This window comes from Suncus etruscus, chromosome 5, assembly GCF_024139225.1.
Source record: "Suncus etruscus isolate mSunEtr1 chromosome 5, mSunEtr1.pri.cur, whole genome shotgun sequence".
NCBI classification, from domain to species: Eukaryota; Metazoa; Chordata; class Mammalia; order Eulipotyphla; family Soricidae; genus Suncus; species Suncus etruscus.
Window position 1 is genome coordinate 12,203,410 of NC_064852.1, and position 16,351 is coordinate 12,219,760.

The following is a 16,351-nucleotide window of genomic DNA, read 5'->3' on the forward strand; positions in this document are numbered from 1 at the left end:
AAATTAAAAGTTAAATAGATGGGGCCAAAGCAGTGACGCAAGTGGTAGGGTGTTTGCCTTGCACGCACTGACCTAGGACAGACTGCAGTTCGATCCCTGGCATCCCATATGGTTCCCCCAAGCCAGGAGCGATTTCTGAGCACATAGCCAGGAGTAATCCCTGGGCATCACGGAGTGTGGCCCAAAAAGCAAAAAACAAAAATGAAAACAAAAAAAGTTAAATAGGGCTGGAGCAATAGCATTTTACCTTGCATGCTGCCCACCAGGGATGGACCCAGATTCCATTCCCAGCATCCCATATGATCCCCAAGCCTGCCAGGAGTGATTTGTGAATATAGAGCCAGGAGTAACCCCTGAGTGGCACTGGGTATGACAAAAAAAAAAAGTTAAATAGAAATGCTGTAATTCTGAATAGAAAATATCAATTATGATCGTGTGCTATTTTTGCCTTCCAAGTTCACATGCACAAATAACTGACCCAGTGGCAAAAACAAAAATAAAGTGCTAAAACCTATGCTGTCATCTAATACAATCTCCCCCAAAAGGAAGCAAGGCTCCTTAAATAAACGAGAATGCAGTTCTAAGACAGTACACATGCAATGAGTCTGGAACGCATGACAGAAAAGAGGCAAGAAAGCTATTTACAAACCCCTGGGGTCCTTCCTGTCAAAAGGACTCAGAGGACATCAGCAGAAAGACAGTCTCACTGGATAAAAATGGAACAAATCAAACAGCAACAAGGAAAACAGAACAAATACTCTTAAAAAACTAATATAGCACAATGTTTAAGTGACCCAGGGGAGGGGAGGACCACTGGAGAGATAGTACAGTGTGCAAGGTACTCACCTTGCATGTGGCCAACTCAGGTTCAATCCCCGGCACCTCGAGCGTCACCAGTGATCTCTGAGCCCAGAGTCAGGAGTAAGCCCTCGTATAACTCCAGGTATGGCCCAAAAGCCAAAATAAAGTGAACCTGGAAAAATGTCCCCTTTGGAAAATGCAAAGAAACACCTGAAAGACTATTAAAAGTAATCAGTGGGTCTAAGGAAGGCTCAGCAGCAAAGAGGTATGAGATTTGGTCCCCAGCGGCCCCATACGTCTAAGTGCTGTCCTAAGGGCTCTGCTGTCTGGCAACCCCTGCACTGCAACAGCAAGGGACCCAGAGCACAGCCAGAAGTGGGATACACTGCACAAAGAGTACAGACCCAGGGACCAGAGAGATAGTACAGTGGTAGGGGCATTTGTCTTACATGCGGCGAACCCAGAAGGGACCTGGTTCAATTCCCAGCATCCCATATGGCGCCCTAGCCTGCCAGAGGCAATTTCTGAGTGTAGAACCAGGAGTAACCCCTGAGTACCGCTGGGTGTGGCCCAACAACCAATCAATCAATCAATCAATTTTACAATAAAAAGAACAGTACATGGGCCCGGAGAGATAGCACAGCGGTGTTTGCCTTGCAAGCAGCCGATCCAGGACAAAAGGTGGTTGGTTCGAATCCCGGTGTCCCATATGGTCCCCCGTGCCTGCCAGGAGCTATTTCTGAGCAGACAGCCAGGAGTAACCCTTGAGCACCACCAGTGTGACCCAAAAACCAAAAAAAAAAGAAAGAACAGTACAGACCCAAGTGAACACTACAAACTCATAAGGACCACAACCAAGCACACAGCAACAACAGCAGTAAGGGGTGGTAAGAGGGGGTGTATGGAAGTAAGGCATTTGCCTTTCATGCAAAAGGACGGTGGTTAGAATCCTGGCATCACACTTGGTCCCCCGAGCCTGCCAGGAGTGATTTCTGAACGTAGAGCCAGGAGTAACCCCTGAGCGCTGCCAGGTATGACCCAAAAACAAAAAAACAAACAAAAAAAATCTTTATTCTACCTTTCTGTTAGGAACTGTACCTCAGAATATACTAATACTTGATATGAGGAAGCTTTGTTCTTTATAGAAAAAATAAAATACTACCTTCCAACCGTGTGTACTACATTAGCAGTTCAAAAATAGAAAATCAGACATACTGTGCCTCCTAATGGAAGATCTATCACTATCTTTTAAGTATTCTTGCCAAGAAAACAGACTTGAATTTTATCATCACTAAATCTAACCGCCAATTTACAAGAAATAAAGGAAACAGAAAAGATTAAATGGAATGCAATGGAAATTGTACAGGGCAGATAACTCACTTTCTTAACAAAGAAGTTGCATGCAGAAAAAAAAGAGAATTAAGAGATGCATATCAAACTATTGCAATGTATGGCCTCAGGGGACTCAAACAAGTTGAGAGTTCAAATCTAATATAACAAGGGGCTAAATCCAGCCTGGAGTAATAATAGTACAGCAAGTGAAGCGCTTGCTTGTCTAGTTAAATGTCGAGCTCAGTTCTATCCCCAATGTCCCACATAGTTCCCAAAAACTACCAAAAGTAATTCCTGAGTGCAGAGCCAAGCATCACCAGGTGTAGTCCTAAAACACAAGCAAGCAAAGAAACTGATATAAGAAGAAAACTATGGGGGCCGAAGCGATAGCCTTGCATGCATTTGAACCAGGACAGATCTGGATTCGATCCCCAGCGTCCCATATGGTCCCCCCAGGCAGGAGTGATTTCTGAGCGCATAGCCAGGAGTAACGCCTGACCATCACCGGGTATGCCCCCCCCCCCAAAAAAAAGAAGAAAACCATGAACTCTGAGATATTTTTAGGCTAGGTAACATTGGAATTGGGTATTTTTTAAATGGCTATCTTTTGGGGGTCTATATATTGGAACTATTTATAAATGAGATATGATATCTGGGATTGGCTTTGAAGCCAGAGGGCAAAATACAGAATTAAGGTACGTTACCTATAAATGAAGCTTAATTGGTCATTAGAGTTGAAACCAAGTGATAAGGAGCATATAGTGGGCAGGATGCTGACCTCGCATGTAGCAGATTCAATTCCCGGCACCCCAGAGAGCTCCAAAGAACCACCAAGAGTGACTCCTGAGAGCAAAGAAATGCACACTGCCTGATGTGGCCCAAAAATTAAAAATATAAAAAACTGAGTGATAGGTGTTTTGGAGGCCTGTTGTCCTTTTTACTCTACAGATGTTGAACTGTGCAGAATAAAAGGTCAAAAACAATCATTCTAAGCCAGAAAAAGAAATGAGAAGTTATGTTTAAAACTGGAAATGAACCCTGATAAGAGCTAACCAGAGAAATATAAATACATGGTGTAAGTGTTTGATAAATCAGTAACATTTTAAAATACTTATGTGAGAGGAGATATAAAAGGTTCTTGAGTGTCATCATTCTCATTATTTACACTCTCAACAGGGCTTTGCATCAGAGTCACAATCTCAGTCACAGAGGATACAAACACTTGGTCTTTTAAGAAACAGATATATTGAAGAGGAAGAGGAAGAGGAAGAGGAAGGAGAAGGAGAAAGAAGAAGAGAAGAAGAAGAAGAAGAAGAAGAAGGAGGAGGAGGAGGAGGAGGAGGAGAAGGAGGAGGAGGAGGAGGAAGGAGGAAGAAGGAGGAAGAAGGAGGAAGAAGAAGAAGGGAGGAGGGGGGAAGAGGGGGGAGGAGGGGGGAGGAAGGGGGAGGAAGGGGGAGGAAGGAGGGAGGAAGGAGGGAGGAAGGGGGAGGAAGGGGGAGGAAGGGGGAGGAAGGGGGAGGAAGGAGGAGGAAGGAGGAGGAAGGAGGAGGAAGGAGGAGGAGGAGGAAGAAGAAGAAGAAGGAAGAAGAAGAAGAAGAAGAAGAAGAAGAAGAAGAAGAAGAGAAGAAGAAGAAGAAGAAGAAGAAGAAGAAGAGAAGAAGAAGAAGAAGAAGAAGAAGAAGAAGAGAAGAAGAAGAAGAAGAAGAAGAAGAAGAAGAGAAGAAGAGAAGAAGAAGAAGAAGAAGAAGAAGAAGAAGAAGAAGAAGAAGAAGAAGAAGAAGAAGAAGAAGAAGAAGAAGAAGAAGAAGAAGAAGAAGAAGAAGAAGAAGAAGAAGAAGAAGAAGAAGAAGAAGAAGACAGATATATAAAAGAACATATTTGACTTCCCTTGGGGATTGGAAAGGGTAGATCTCCCAATTGGTGCTCAGTAGACCCAAGGGTCCCTCCCAGGATTCTCAACACCCCAGTAGTGCTGGCAGGGGTAGGGTGGATTCAGGGTGACACCAAAGGGTGCTCAGGGAGCCTCCAAGACTGCATGTGACTGTGCTCAGGGGACCATGTGCTGTGGGCAGGTAGAATGGGGTCAGCTATATGCAAGAAAAGTGTCTTGACCACTGTCCTGGCTCTTGGGCTCTTGACTCCAGCAACAGCACTAATAACTGCCATTGTACCAAACATTGTACCAAATCATGTATCAGCTGGGGGCCAGACACAGATCACAATGACTCCTCACAAAAGTGATAGATTTATTTGCTTCCTTTGGAAAATCCCTGTTTTTGAAAAAGCAAACTCTGAAAGTTAGAATGCAGTTGGAATCTGGGCTGGAATGATAACACAGCAGTAGGGCATTTGCCTTGCACGCTGCTGACCTAGGACAGACCCGGGTTCAATCGCCACATTCCCATATGGTCCCCCGATCCTGCCAGGAGCGATTTCTGAGCTCAGAGTCAGGAATAACACTGAGCGCCACTGCTGTGGCCAAAAAAACAAAACCAACTAACAAAAAAAGAATTCAGTTGTATAGTTGTGGGAACTCAAACCCTCATGACTTCCAAGCCCACCCACCACACACAAGCAGCTTGCTTAGATAAATTCAACCACAGGCTTCTTTCTCTACAGGTTCCTTCCTTCCTTTTATTTCTACGCCTCAAGAGACATCCATGCAATAGACCTGAAACCAATTCTGCAGCCAACAAGAGTTCCAAGGTTCTCAGATTTGACCCCCCCCTTCCCAAATCTACCAGGACAGGCCTCTCACTTCAGCAACCTGGCGCAAAATCCGGTGAATCCTTTCTTTCTCTACTAACAGAGCACACACTCAGAGCCCCACGTATGAGACCATTCTTTGCTGGCTCTGACTAAAAGGCTTTATCCCAGTTCTAACCTGTCCCTGTCCAGGAAAAGCTTACACAGGAGAGCCAGCCCTCACTGTCTACACACTCAACTCTGACACACGTCGCTAACACTGGCAAGTAACCTTGGATTCTCTTCTTGCCTCTGACATATAATTTGTCATCAAGTCTTGTCAATTCAACCTAAAGACTCCCTCCTAAATCTGTTCTTTTTCTTTCCACAATTCAGATCTCGATCTTCTAAAGAACAGTCTCCAATTTTTTCCAATGTATTCCTATATATATATAAATACACCCTACTACACACACACACACACACACACACACACACACACACACACACACACAAACTTACCTTCTTAAACTGTGGGTCACAAACCTATATGAAACTGAATGTGTAGGTCACAAGATAAAATTGACAACAGTAGGGGCCGGAGAGATAGCATGGAGTTAGGGCATTTGCCTTGCATGCAGAAGGACAGTGGTTCAAATCCCAGCATCCCATATGGTCCCCGAGCCTGCCAGGAGTGATTTCTGAGCGCATAGCCAGAAGTAACCCCTGAGCACTGCCAGGTATGATCCAAAAACAAAAAACAAACAAAAAAAATTGACAACATTAAAAGTCTCAATGTGAAAAGACAAAAAAAAATTTCATTCAAAATCAACCACCTAAGCAGGGGTCTTCAAACTACGGCCCGCGGGCCACATATTGTATTTGTTCCCGTTTTGTTTCTTCACTTCAAAATAAGATATATGCAGTGTGCATAGGAATTTGTTCATAGTTTTTATTTTCACTATAGTCCGGTCCTTCAACGGTGGTCTGAGGGACAGTGAACTGGCCCCGTTTAAAAAGTGTGAGGTCCTAATGAAACCAAAGTTGCTGGAGGTGCTCACCATGTTGCACTTCTTGAAAGAAAAGAGGTCACAGGTGGACAGCGTCAGAACACATAAAAACCAAAATGTTGAGAGCTGATAAAGGAAATTAAAGTTCCAACATTCTTTTCACACCACACTGCCCTCAGCTCCACTGCCACAGGAATCTTCCCAGAAATCCAAGCCTGATGCTGCATTCCCTGCTCAAGTCTCAACACCACCCAGTCTCCTTCTCCCATTCTCAGCTTCATCTCCTGTCAGCTCTAGCCCAGGTCCCACAGGCTGGCGATGCCCATATCTCCCTATGTCTTTCACTCATGTGGCTCCTTTTACCTGAAATGTCCTTATCCTGGACAGTCACTAATTTATGCAAAGCAGTAGCTCCAAGAGAAAAATATATAATTGGAGGCCAGAGTGATGCACAGTGGTAGGGTTTCTGCCTTGCGTGCAGCCAACCTGGGATGGACAGGTTCGATCCCCAGCATCCTCTCTGATCCCCTAAGCCTGCCAAGAGCAATTTCTCAGCAGAGCCAGGAGTAACTCCTGTGTGCCGCCAGGACAAAACCCCTCCAAAAATGTATGACTGTAAATGACCAAACCAACATATAATGAACTTGGGAAATGCTCCTTTTTCACCCTTATGGAAACTGATACATCTTAAACACATGTTTTGTTACTTCCTGCTCTTGGCTCCTTTTCAAGTGCTAAGTACTTAGGAAGAATGGACATGGATGCCAATAAAAGTAAATAAACCAACTTTGTTTTGTTTCCTTTATTTTTCTTCCTTATTTATCTTTCCAGTTCCCAACAAAATACTTTAAAAAAAAAGAAGAAGAAGAAGAAGAAGAAGAAGAAGAAGAAGAAGAAGAAGAAGAAGAAGAAGAAGAAGAAGAAGAAGAAGAAGAAGAAGAAGAAGAAGAAGAAGAAGAAGAAGAAGAAGAAGAAGAAGAAGAAGAAGAAGAAGAAGAAGAAGAAGAAGAAGAAGAAGAAGAAGAAGAAGAAGAAGAAGAAGAAGAAGAAGAAGAAGAAGAAGAAGAAGAAGAAGAAGAAGAAGAAGAAGAAGAAGAAGAAGAAGAAGAAGAAGAATAATGTCTCAAATCCAGAGATTAGTAACCCCTGGCCCTGGGGCCAGGAAAAAGACTGAAACTCTATTACTCTTAACAAGAATTCTAGCCAGGAGCTACACACAGATTTAATAGCCAAATAAAAACAGATTTTCCTCCAAACTTTACCTCTCCAGATTTGACCCTCTTGTCTACAGAATGGCCCCCTCTGGGTTGACTGGCATGGCTAAGATTAGAGTTGTGGCCTTACTCCACTCCATCCTCCAGAAAAGGCATGAAAATTCAAGTGACTGGTTCGGGGCACTAATAATAGGGAGCTCCGTCTCCTTTCTCCCTACCCCAAGTTTTTGGAGTCTCCCTAGGACTAGCCAGGGCACACTGCTGAAGAGCTAAACAGGAGAGATACTGAGAGGTCCCACCACCATTTCCAGAGTCCTCACAACACAGCAGAAAAGCCTTTGGTGTTAAGAATACTCACCCACAAAGTGGCCTTTACAAGTGGAGGAGAGAATACCTTCATAAGTGGGTCCCCCACACCCAAAAGCAAAAGGAAATCCAAAATAGCTACCTAGAGAAGCCAAGGCTGCTTCTCTGTACCGTAAAATAATGAGATGAGCTTAGACCCATTTTCAAGTCACACTTCTTCATTCCACTGTTGTTCCATAAGGAACCAAGCCCTCTTTCCAAATCTTAACTTCCTTTCAGGCCAAACTTCAACCTCTTCAAAAATCTCCATTCAATACAAGCTGTTGTTTACTCCACGATTCATTAAGCTCATCAAAAACATAATGAGAGGAGGCTCGAGAAATAGTACAGCTGACCCAGGTTAGATTCCCCAGCATCCCATATGGTCCTCATCACCCAGCCACACCAGGAGTAATTCCTCAGTGCACAGCCAGGAGTAATCCTGGGCATCACTGGGTATCACCCAAAAACCAAAAAGGAAAAATAAAAGCCCACAATGAGATGCCACTTTACCCAAAGTTCTGCAATCGCTCAGGGGAAACAGTTCAGTGATTCTTTTTTTTTTTTTTTTTTCTTTTTGGTTTTGGGGCCACACCTGGTGACGCTTAGGGGTTACTCCTGGCTACATGCTCAGAAATCACTCCTGGTTTGGGGGACCATAAGGGACACCGGGGGATCGAACCACGGTCTGTCCTAGGCTAGCACAGGCAAGGCAACTAACTGCCTTAACAGCTTGCACCACCGCTCAGGCCCCAGCTCAGTGGTTCTTTAAACAGAGTTTACTTAAGGAATCAGCATTCCCATTCAAAGGCGTATATATCCCAAAGAATTGGAGACCTAAGTCCACACAAAACGTTCACAGTAATGCTATTTGTGGTAGTGAGAAAATGAAAACAGCTCAGATGCTAACAACTGAAGGAACTGATGGGTGGGTGAATAATAGATGGGTTATCCATATTACTGAAATACTCCTTAACAAAAAACCCGTAAATACTTATACACCGTAATATGACTAAAGTTTGGAACCATGATGTTCAGTAAAAGACAAAGGCTCCGGGGCCAGAGCAATAACACAGCGGTAAGGCATTTGCCTTGCACACAACCAACACAGGACAGATGGCAGTTTGAATCCTGGCATCCCATATGGTCCCCCAAGCCTGCCAGGGTGATTTCTGAGCAGAGCCAGGAGTAACCCCTGAGCGCTGCCAGGTGTGACCCAAAAACCAACAAAAAATAAAAATAAAAAGCCCCATTTGGTATCATTTCATTCAGAAGAAATGCCCACCATGGACAAATCTTTAACAATAGAAAGTAAATTCATGACTGTCCAGGGCTGAGAGATTTTGGAGGAATGGGAGTGGCTGCTAATGGATGACAAAATATTCTGGAATTAGGAGTGACCAATCATATTTTTGTGAGTACATTCAAAGCCATTTGTTTACTTAATAAACTTTAAAAGACTTAACTTTCAGAAAGTGAGCCGCAGTTCATAACCCTGCTTCCAAAGGCCACAAGACTGCTCAAGTCTCTCTCTCTCTCTCCAGCACACATTCGGCACATAGCAAGAGTACTACTTATTTGCTCAAGTCTCTCTCCTCTCTCTCTTCTCTTCTCTCTCTCGCCCTCTTCCCCTTACTCCCACCCTCCTTCCTTCCAACTTCCCCACTGCCATCCTCACTCAAGTCCACAGGCCATCCACCAGCTCTCTCGGGCATTTTTGCCTTGGCATCTAAAGACATGCTCTGCTCATGATCCAGCATGAAAAGTCTTGTACAGTCAGTCTCTTTGCCTGACTAACAGTTTATCATCCTTGATTAAGTCTGCCCTCACTGCACTCCAGAATAGGCCTGCTCCTGACAACCTCAGCGTTTTCAGGGACCCTTTCCACAAATCTTTCTGTGAACTTACTTGCTTTCTTAAAAACCTGTCAGGTCCAGGCTAGAGAGATAGTATGGCAGATAGGGTGCTTGCCTTGCAAACAGCTGACCGGGATTCAAACCCTGGCATCCCTTAAGGTCCCCTGAGCCTGCCAGGGTTGATTTCTGAGTGCAGGGCCAGGAGTAAGCCCTGAGCACTGCAGTCTGGGTCTGAACCAAACACAAATCAAACAACAAAAACTTGTCAGGTCCCCCGGACTTTAAGCTCTGTGAGAGTAAGAATGACTATGTATTTATTACTCATATTAAAATCCCCAAGTTCTAGCACTGGTTATATGTTTCCTTACTATGCCTTTGCACATCTTCCTTCTACCTGAGGCCACCACCACCTGCAGAGCCTCTAGAGTGGGCCACATCACCTCCCTGATATCTTCCTTACCTAATTGTCCCTCAGCAGACAAAAATCACATCCACGCTGTGCTCACCAGTCACCTTTCCACCACAGCAATAACCTTACTCAAATATTTCACATCCACCCCAACACGGGGCCTGTCTCCTTTGCCTTCTTAAACCAAAGTTGGCTTCAAGCTCAGGCTTTGAGGCCTGAGGAAGTTGGTTTTTTATTCTGCATTTTGATCTTCCTCTACCTTGAAGAGCTGACTTAGAAGAAAAATCTTATCTGTGGGACTTAAGCACACATCCGGCACATAACAAGAGTACTACTTACTTATTTGCCACAACAATAATGGCTAACAGTTATGGAGTGCGTAAGATGTGCCTGACACTTCTCTTAGTTCCACAGTGAGTGAATGAAGTAATAAATGGAGGCATTTCTTGATCACTAACCTCAAAGGGGTCAGAGGCTGACAGGGACACAAGACAGGGACACAGCTAATGCAGAATCCCCCACAAGGCCCAGTCGGCAGACGTACATGGTTCCCCTTGCCTTTATGTCTCATGAGGATGCTTTTCTCTAAGTCTATAAATGTCAGACTTCTTCAAACTCACTTAGAATACTTCCTTCTATTACTTACAATCCACTTCCTGTCCTTGTGCCTGGAAACAATTTCAAGGATGTCACCACAACCAATATTAAGCCACCACACCATTTCCCGCTGTGTCTGCATTATCAGTTAAATTGCTTCATATTAACCACATTCCGGTCCACTGGGATCACTCAAGTGCTAAACAAGATTTAAGCATACCTGTCCAAAACCGCCAGTTCCCATTGATGCTTTTTCCTCCCTCCACGTCACTGCCTGCTTGGGGTAAGTCTGACTTCCTGGTACTACTGCACATGAGACCTTTGCTCTTCTTTGTCAAGCAGATGCTTAGTTTATTAAAAATGAATGTGGTCTAAACACTTTAGAATATCTACCTAGCAGTGGTCCTCAAACTAGGGCCCGCGGATCACATATTGTATTTGTATCTGTTTTGTTCCTTCATTGCAAAATAAGATATATGCAGTGTGCATAAGAATTCGTTCATAACTTTTGTTTTTACTATAGTCAGACCCTCCAATGGTCTGAGGGACAGTGAACTGGCCCCCTGTTTAAAAAGTTTGAGGACCCCTGGGTTAGGGAGTTTGCCTTGACTGAACCCAGCCAACCCGTGTTCAATCCCTGGCAACTCCTAGGGTCCCCTGAGTTCCATCTCCAAGCCCAGAGTCAGGGTAAACCAAGCACCACCAGGAATGGTCCAAAACAAAAAAATTTTAAAAATTGTCTACCTAGATTAAAGCCACTTGGCTTTAGACAGAAACTTATAAAACCTCTTCAAGAGTACAAGTAACAAATTATTCTTTTAACTGTAGGTACACTCAACTCAGCACTTTCAACAAGAATCCAAATTCAGATCCTAACTGACCTCCATCATGTATTCCATATTTTATGGAACAACTCTGTGTCAGAGCCTTCTTTCCACACAGGGAACTTATGTTTCTTATGTTGGGCGCACGACGGAGACAGACAAGAAACTGGATTTAGTGCCATAGCAAGTAATAAATGCAAGGGGCCACAGTACACAGATGAGGGCACCTGGTCAAGAGAGCAGAGGGGGTGCCTAGCTGACGGGCTTGTGGCCCAAGCTATAAATGGTACTGATAAGAGGCATCTGAACAAGACAGTGAGGAAGAGCAGGGTAAAGGTATACACATGAGAGACACCTGAATCAGGCTAGGTTTGTGGGGGAAGGTACGAAGATGAAGAGCAACAGGTGTGCCTGCACTGGAGAGAAGATGACAGATAAACAGCATCTGGAGAAATATAGGGATCAAGGGGGACGGAAGTTCCTGGGGATGGATCAAGAATGACAGTACAATAAGCAGGGTGTGTTCCTTGAACACAGTCAACAAGGGTTCAATGCTCAGCACCCTAACTGGTCCTGAGCACACCAGGAGTGGTCCTTGAGTACATACCCAAGAGTGAGCCAGGTGTAAACCAAAAAAAAAAAAAAACCCAAAAATAAACAAAACATTCCTGAGGATGGTACCTCAAATGATTTCTCATTTGAAAAAACAAAAAACAAAAACATTTTGGGGCCAGAGAGATAGCATGGAAGTAAATCGATTGCCTTGCATGCAGAAGGTTGGTGGTTCAAATCCCAGCATCCCCCGAGCCTGCCAGGAGCGATTTCTGAGCATAGAGCCAAGAATAACCCATGAGTGCTGCTGGGTGTGATCCAAAAACATAAAAACAAAAACAAAAACATGGATAAAGGGCCCTACATCACAGACCAGTTGTGAGATCGCAGTAAATGGGTAACAAACATAAAGACCTGACACAGAGACCAGTTTTGACCAGCCTCCACTTGGCAGTCACGCCAAGGGCTGAATGATCATGCCTATGCCCAACAACTCAAATGTTTTACTATGCTACAGTCACACACAAGATGGCTTTCAATCAACTTTTATTTGTCAGTAATCAGAGAATGTTGAATCCTGCTCTGCATATGACAGAACCTCAAGCATCAAAAGTTCCCTCACCGTCACCCAAAACATACTGTACTTTTCACATGTCTGATATGAGACGTGCCAGATTCTTACTGAGAACGTAGCAAAAAAAAAAAAAACTAAGCACCGGAATATGACCCAGCAGCCCTCCAGCATTCACTGCCCCATCTTGCCCTCCAGGACAGAGTGGGGGGCTGGGGGTGGCGGAAGTATGTACACCAGGGGTCTCAAACTTGGGGCCTGCAAGCGGAATAATCGCAATAAAAATCGCATTAGTAAGAAAAAAATCACATTAAACATTCGCATACCTCGAGCAGTTCCGTTTGGGGTATGCAAATGTTTAATGCGATTTTTTGTGATATTTTTCTTACTAATGCGATTTTTTATTGCGAATATTCGGTAAGCGAAATCCCTTATGCGGCCCTGCCTCACCCTGACTTTGCCTCCTGCGGCCCCCAGGTAAACTGAGTTTGAGACCCCTGATGTACACCCTTCAGGGGCAGCTCACAAAGAATCTCTGAATTCTGTCCCACAAATTCAGTCTGACTCTGCCACATCAGCACACTACTGGGGGGGGGGGGGGGGGGGACACAGCCTACCAACAGGAGCAATTTGGAGCAAGTCTGTTCTCTCTCGGGTCAGGACTGAACAGCCAGAGCTGTTTCCTCTGAGAACCAGAGCAGTGCTTCAGCCGAGCTGATTCGTAAGCTGCTGGCCCAAAGTACGGTCAACTCTAAGTCACCGCCATGCCTCAGTCACAAGGGGCTCCCGTTCGACTGGTCTGGTTTCAGGCCTGAGGAAGCTCTTCTTCACACTAATTTCACAGTTAATACAATTTCATGCTTTACTAAGTTCCCTGGCCCAAGCGCTCATTTTATGACAGTGAAAGGTGTCACCCAGCACACTTGAGAACCTTCAAGAGCTCTGTCCAAGAAACCTGCTGCAGCCTCGATTGGTATCTGAATTTAAGATTTTCATCATGCCTCCTGGCATAGGTTTCTGAATTCTGTGATAAGGAGAGGTAAAACCTCACCAGCCTGGGGAAGGGCTTGCAAGAGCTACTGAAATCCAAACTTTACACCACTTCCTTGGAGTAAACTGAGTGGGATTGGGGAGAAGTGGGGGGGGGGGGGGATCTTTCGTCCAGATGTTTGGATAACTGTATCTTTTCACCTCTGACAGCACTCAAGCTTTTGTTCAGCACATGCTTCTACCCTGACAGTTGGTTTACACACACACACAACCACCATAAATTGTGGGCTTGTCATATCTGCTGCTGCCTGGAGCAAACGTTACTGGTTTCACCAGGCAGATGCCTCAGCATTATCTCCAAAACGTTTGGCAAGTGGGGATGATGGTGAGTCAGGGGATAAGGCTGGGCAAGGGTCACAGGGCCTGGGACTGGGCTGGATTGGACACGACTGACCGGCTGTTTCTGGATAATCATTAGGTTTTGTCCTCCAGTCCCTTCTTCCCCTTTCCAACTTCCCTAGCAAAAGCTTCAAAACGCTGAACTCAACACATTCCACACTTTCTGCTAAGAGGGTTTTTTAAAAGGCCCAGAAGACAGTGATTTGGAGAAAAAGTACTAGGCTGTCAACTTGAGGCTAAGATGCCCGCACTGAAATACTGAAATCTTTCTACTAGTCAGCGAGAAAGGAAAAAAAAAAGCGAACATTTGTTAGTGATTAGAGATAAGACGAGGCCTGTTGGGGGAAAGGACAGGCCGGCCTGAATGCCTGCCTGCCTGCAGCGGGGCTGGGAACCGAGATAGTCACCAGTACACACGCCCAAGGGGGACTGGCAGGGAAAGTTGCACTTTCCCAAGTCAACTAACTCAGCGGAGGGTGGGGGACCAGAGGGCGGCCAACAATGTTTCAACAATGGGTGATGAATTGGGGCGCACCCACCAACTGAATGGAGAGGAAAAACAGAGGTCCCCTTTGGGAGCCTCTGGGTGGGGAAAAATGAATGATGAGCAAGTGGGGGGATGGACAAAGTGCTAGGTTGCATGATGGATGCCAAAGCCTCCAAGGCGAGCCCTCTAGGACCAGGAGAGGAGGGCACAGGCAAAAGCAGCAGCAGAGGAGGTCTATAACACATCCTTTGGGGGGGGAGAAGGGTAGACTCCTAGAAGATAAGTGGGACCCAATAGAGGTCCAGTTCTCAGACCTGAGATGCAAAAAGAGGAGGCCCTGCTTGGGAGAAGGAGAATCTCCAACACAGGGTGGGGAGCTCCAACTCTGGGGGATAGTGGGGAGAAGCCTCCAGGCCTGCAACAGCCAGCCGGGCTGTACAGTCATGGGGGGAACACACAAACCCATTGGGGGGGGGGGGTGAGATGCAAGAAGGGGGTCTCTGCTTGGAAGAAGAAACTCCAACTCAGGGTGGGGAGCTCCAACTCCGGGGAGGGGGAGCCTCCAGGCCTGCAAGCAACCGGGCTGCACAGTCTTGGGGGGGACAAACACACGCCCATTTGGGGGGTGAGATGGAAGAAGGGGGGTCCCTGCTTGGGAAAAGGAGAATCTCCAAGTCAGTCAGGGTAAGGAGCTCCAACTCTGGGGGGGTAGAGAGGAGCCTTCAGGCCTGGAACCTGCAAACAGCTAGGCTTGCACAGTCTTGGGGGGGACCTGGGGCGCTCCCCCCAACCAACCAACACAGCCACACAGGCCCATTTAGGGAAGAGAGGAGTCTTGCTTAGGGAGACTCCGAGCCCCCCCAAGCCCCCAACACTCGTGTGCCCTTTTGCAGGGGTACCCCTTTCCCCCCCTCCACCCCCAAAACCCAAAACCTCCTCCTTCCTCCCTCCCTCCCCTCCCCAGCTTCAGGTGAGGCGCGCCCCACTGCCCGGGGTCGCCATGGCAACCGTCCCCTTCCCCCCCACGTGACGCCGGCGTGTGGGGGCGCCCCCCTGAGGTCAAGTCATTGCACCCCAAAACCCAAAACCCACCCCCGGCGGCCCAGCCCCGCCCGGACTCACTTAATCCTGGAGCCCATGGTGGTCCCGGGGCCTCCTCATGGGCCCGCGGGGGGCCCCGCTCGGCGCTGCCCGGCCTCCCTGTGGCGAGCCTCGGCTCCCTCTGCTTGCTCCCCTCTCCCCGCCCCTTCCTTCCCTTCTTCCGTCCCCCCAAGGCGCCCGCTCGCTCCTCGCCGCCGCCGCCGCCGCCTCCTAAGGCTTAAAGGAGTCGCTCCCAGCCGGAGGACGCCATGATGGCCCGCGCATGCGCACGCGCGTCCCCGCCGCCGGCGGCCCCGGGGGCTGCTGGGAAATGTAGTTTTTTCTCCTTCGCGGGAGGCGGGGTGAGAGGTTATGGGGCGGCCATTTTTTTTTTCACTCTCACTCCCCCTCCCTCTATCCAGGCTCTACTAGTCTAAGGGCTCTAAGGGCTCTAAGGGACAGGCTGGTTCTCCAAGTGACTCCTTCCTAAGCAAGGAGCCTCCACTCTAGAAAGTCACCCCCACTCACCCCTGACAAGGCCCTCCCTCAGTCACAGCCCTCTCCTCCTCCATCCTAAGGCCTCAAGGAAGGCCCAAGTCTGCCAATGAATTGATTCCCAAAGGGACCCCTTCCCCCTTGATCCACCAGCTATCCACTTCCATCCAACTTTGTCCCCCCACTAAAGGGTTCCCCTGAAATGTCACACACACACACACACACACACACACACACACACACACACACACACACACACACACAGTTCATCCATCTTCCTAGGGCCCATTGAATGAACACACACACACCTCTTGATCCAGCTATCCACTTCCATCCAACAATTTTGTTCCCACTAAATGGACCCCCTGAAATGTCACACACACACACACACACACACACACACACACACACACACACACACACACACCGGGAGTTCATCCATCTTCTTAGGTTTAGCTTCCTACCCTAAATACATACGCCAATTCTCTCCCTATCCCTCCTCAGGCCTGGAGTGGCAGCTGAGTGACAGTGTCTACAGCTAACTGTGCTCCAGAGCGTGGGGGGTGTTTCCCTCTGAATACACACTGTTTCCCCTGCCAGTTAACACCAATAATCTGGTTAGCTGACCCCCCCCCTCCCCTTTAACAAAAGGAAACATGCTTCAGGTTCTATGACTGCCACCATGAGAAGCAGAAATGAGCAAC

At 46.7% G+C, this 16,351-nt stretch overlaps 1 protein-coding gene across 1 annotated transcript in view; it reads right to left on the reverse strand.

Annotated features, from left to right (window-relative positions):
• The window catches only part of DENND1A (DENN domain containing 1A), a 536,242-nt gene extending 520,896 nt beyond the window's left edge, over positions 1-15,346 (reverse strand). Inside the window, exon 1 of the mRNA XM_049774129.1 lies at positions 15,195-15,346. Coding sequence (XP_049630086.1) covers positions 15,195-15,211 — 17 coding nt within the window. The 5' untranslated portion in view covers positions 15,212-15,346. The remainder of the gene's footprint in view (positions 1-15,194) is intronic.
• Between the last annotated feature and the right edge of the window lie 1,005 nt (positions 15,347-16,351).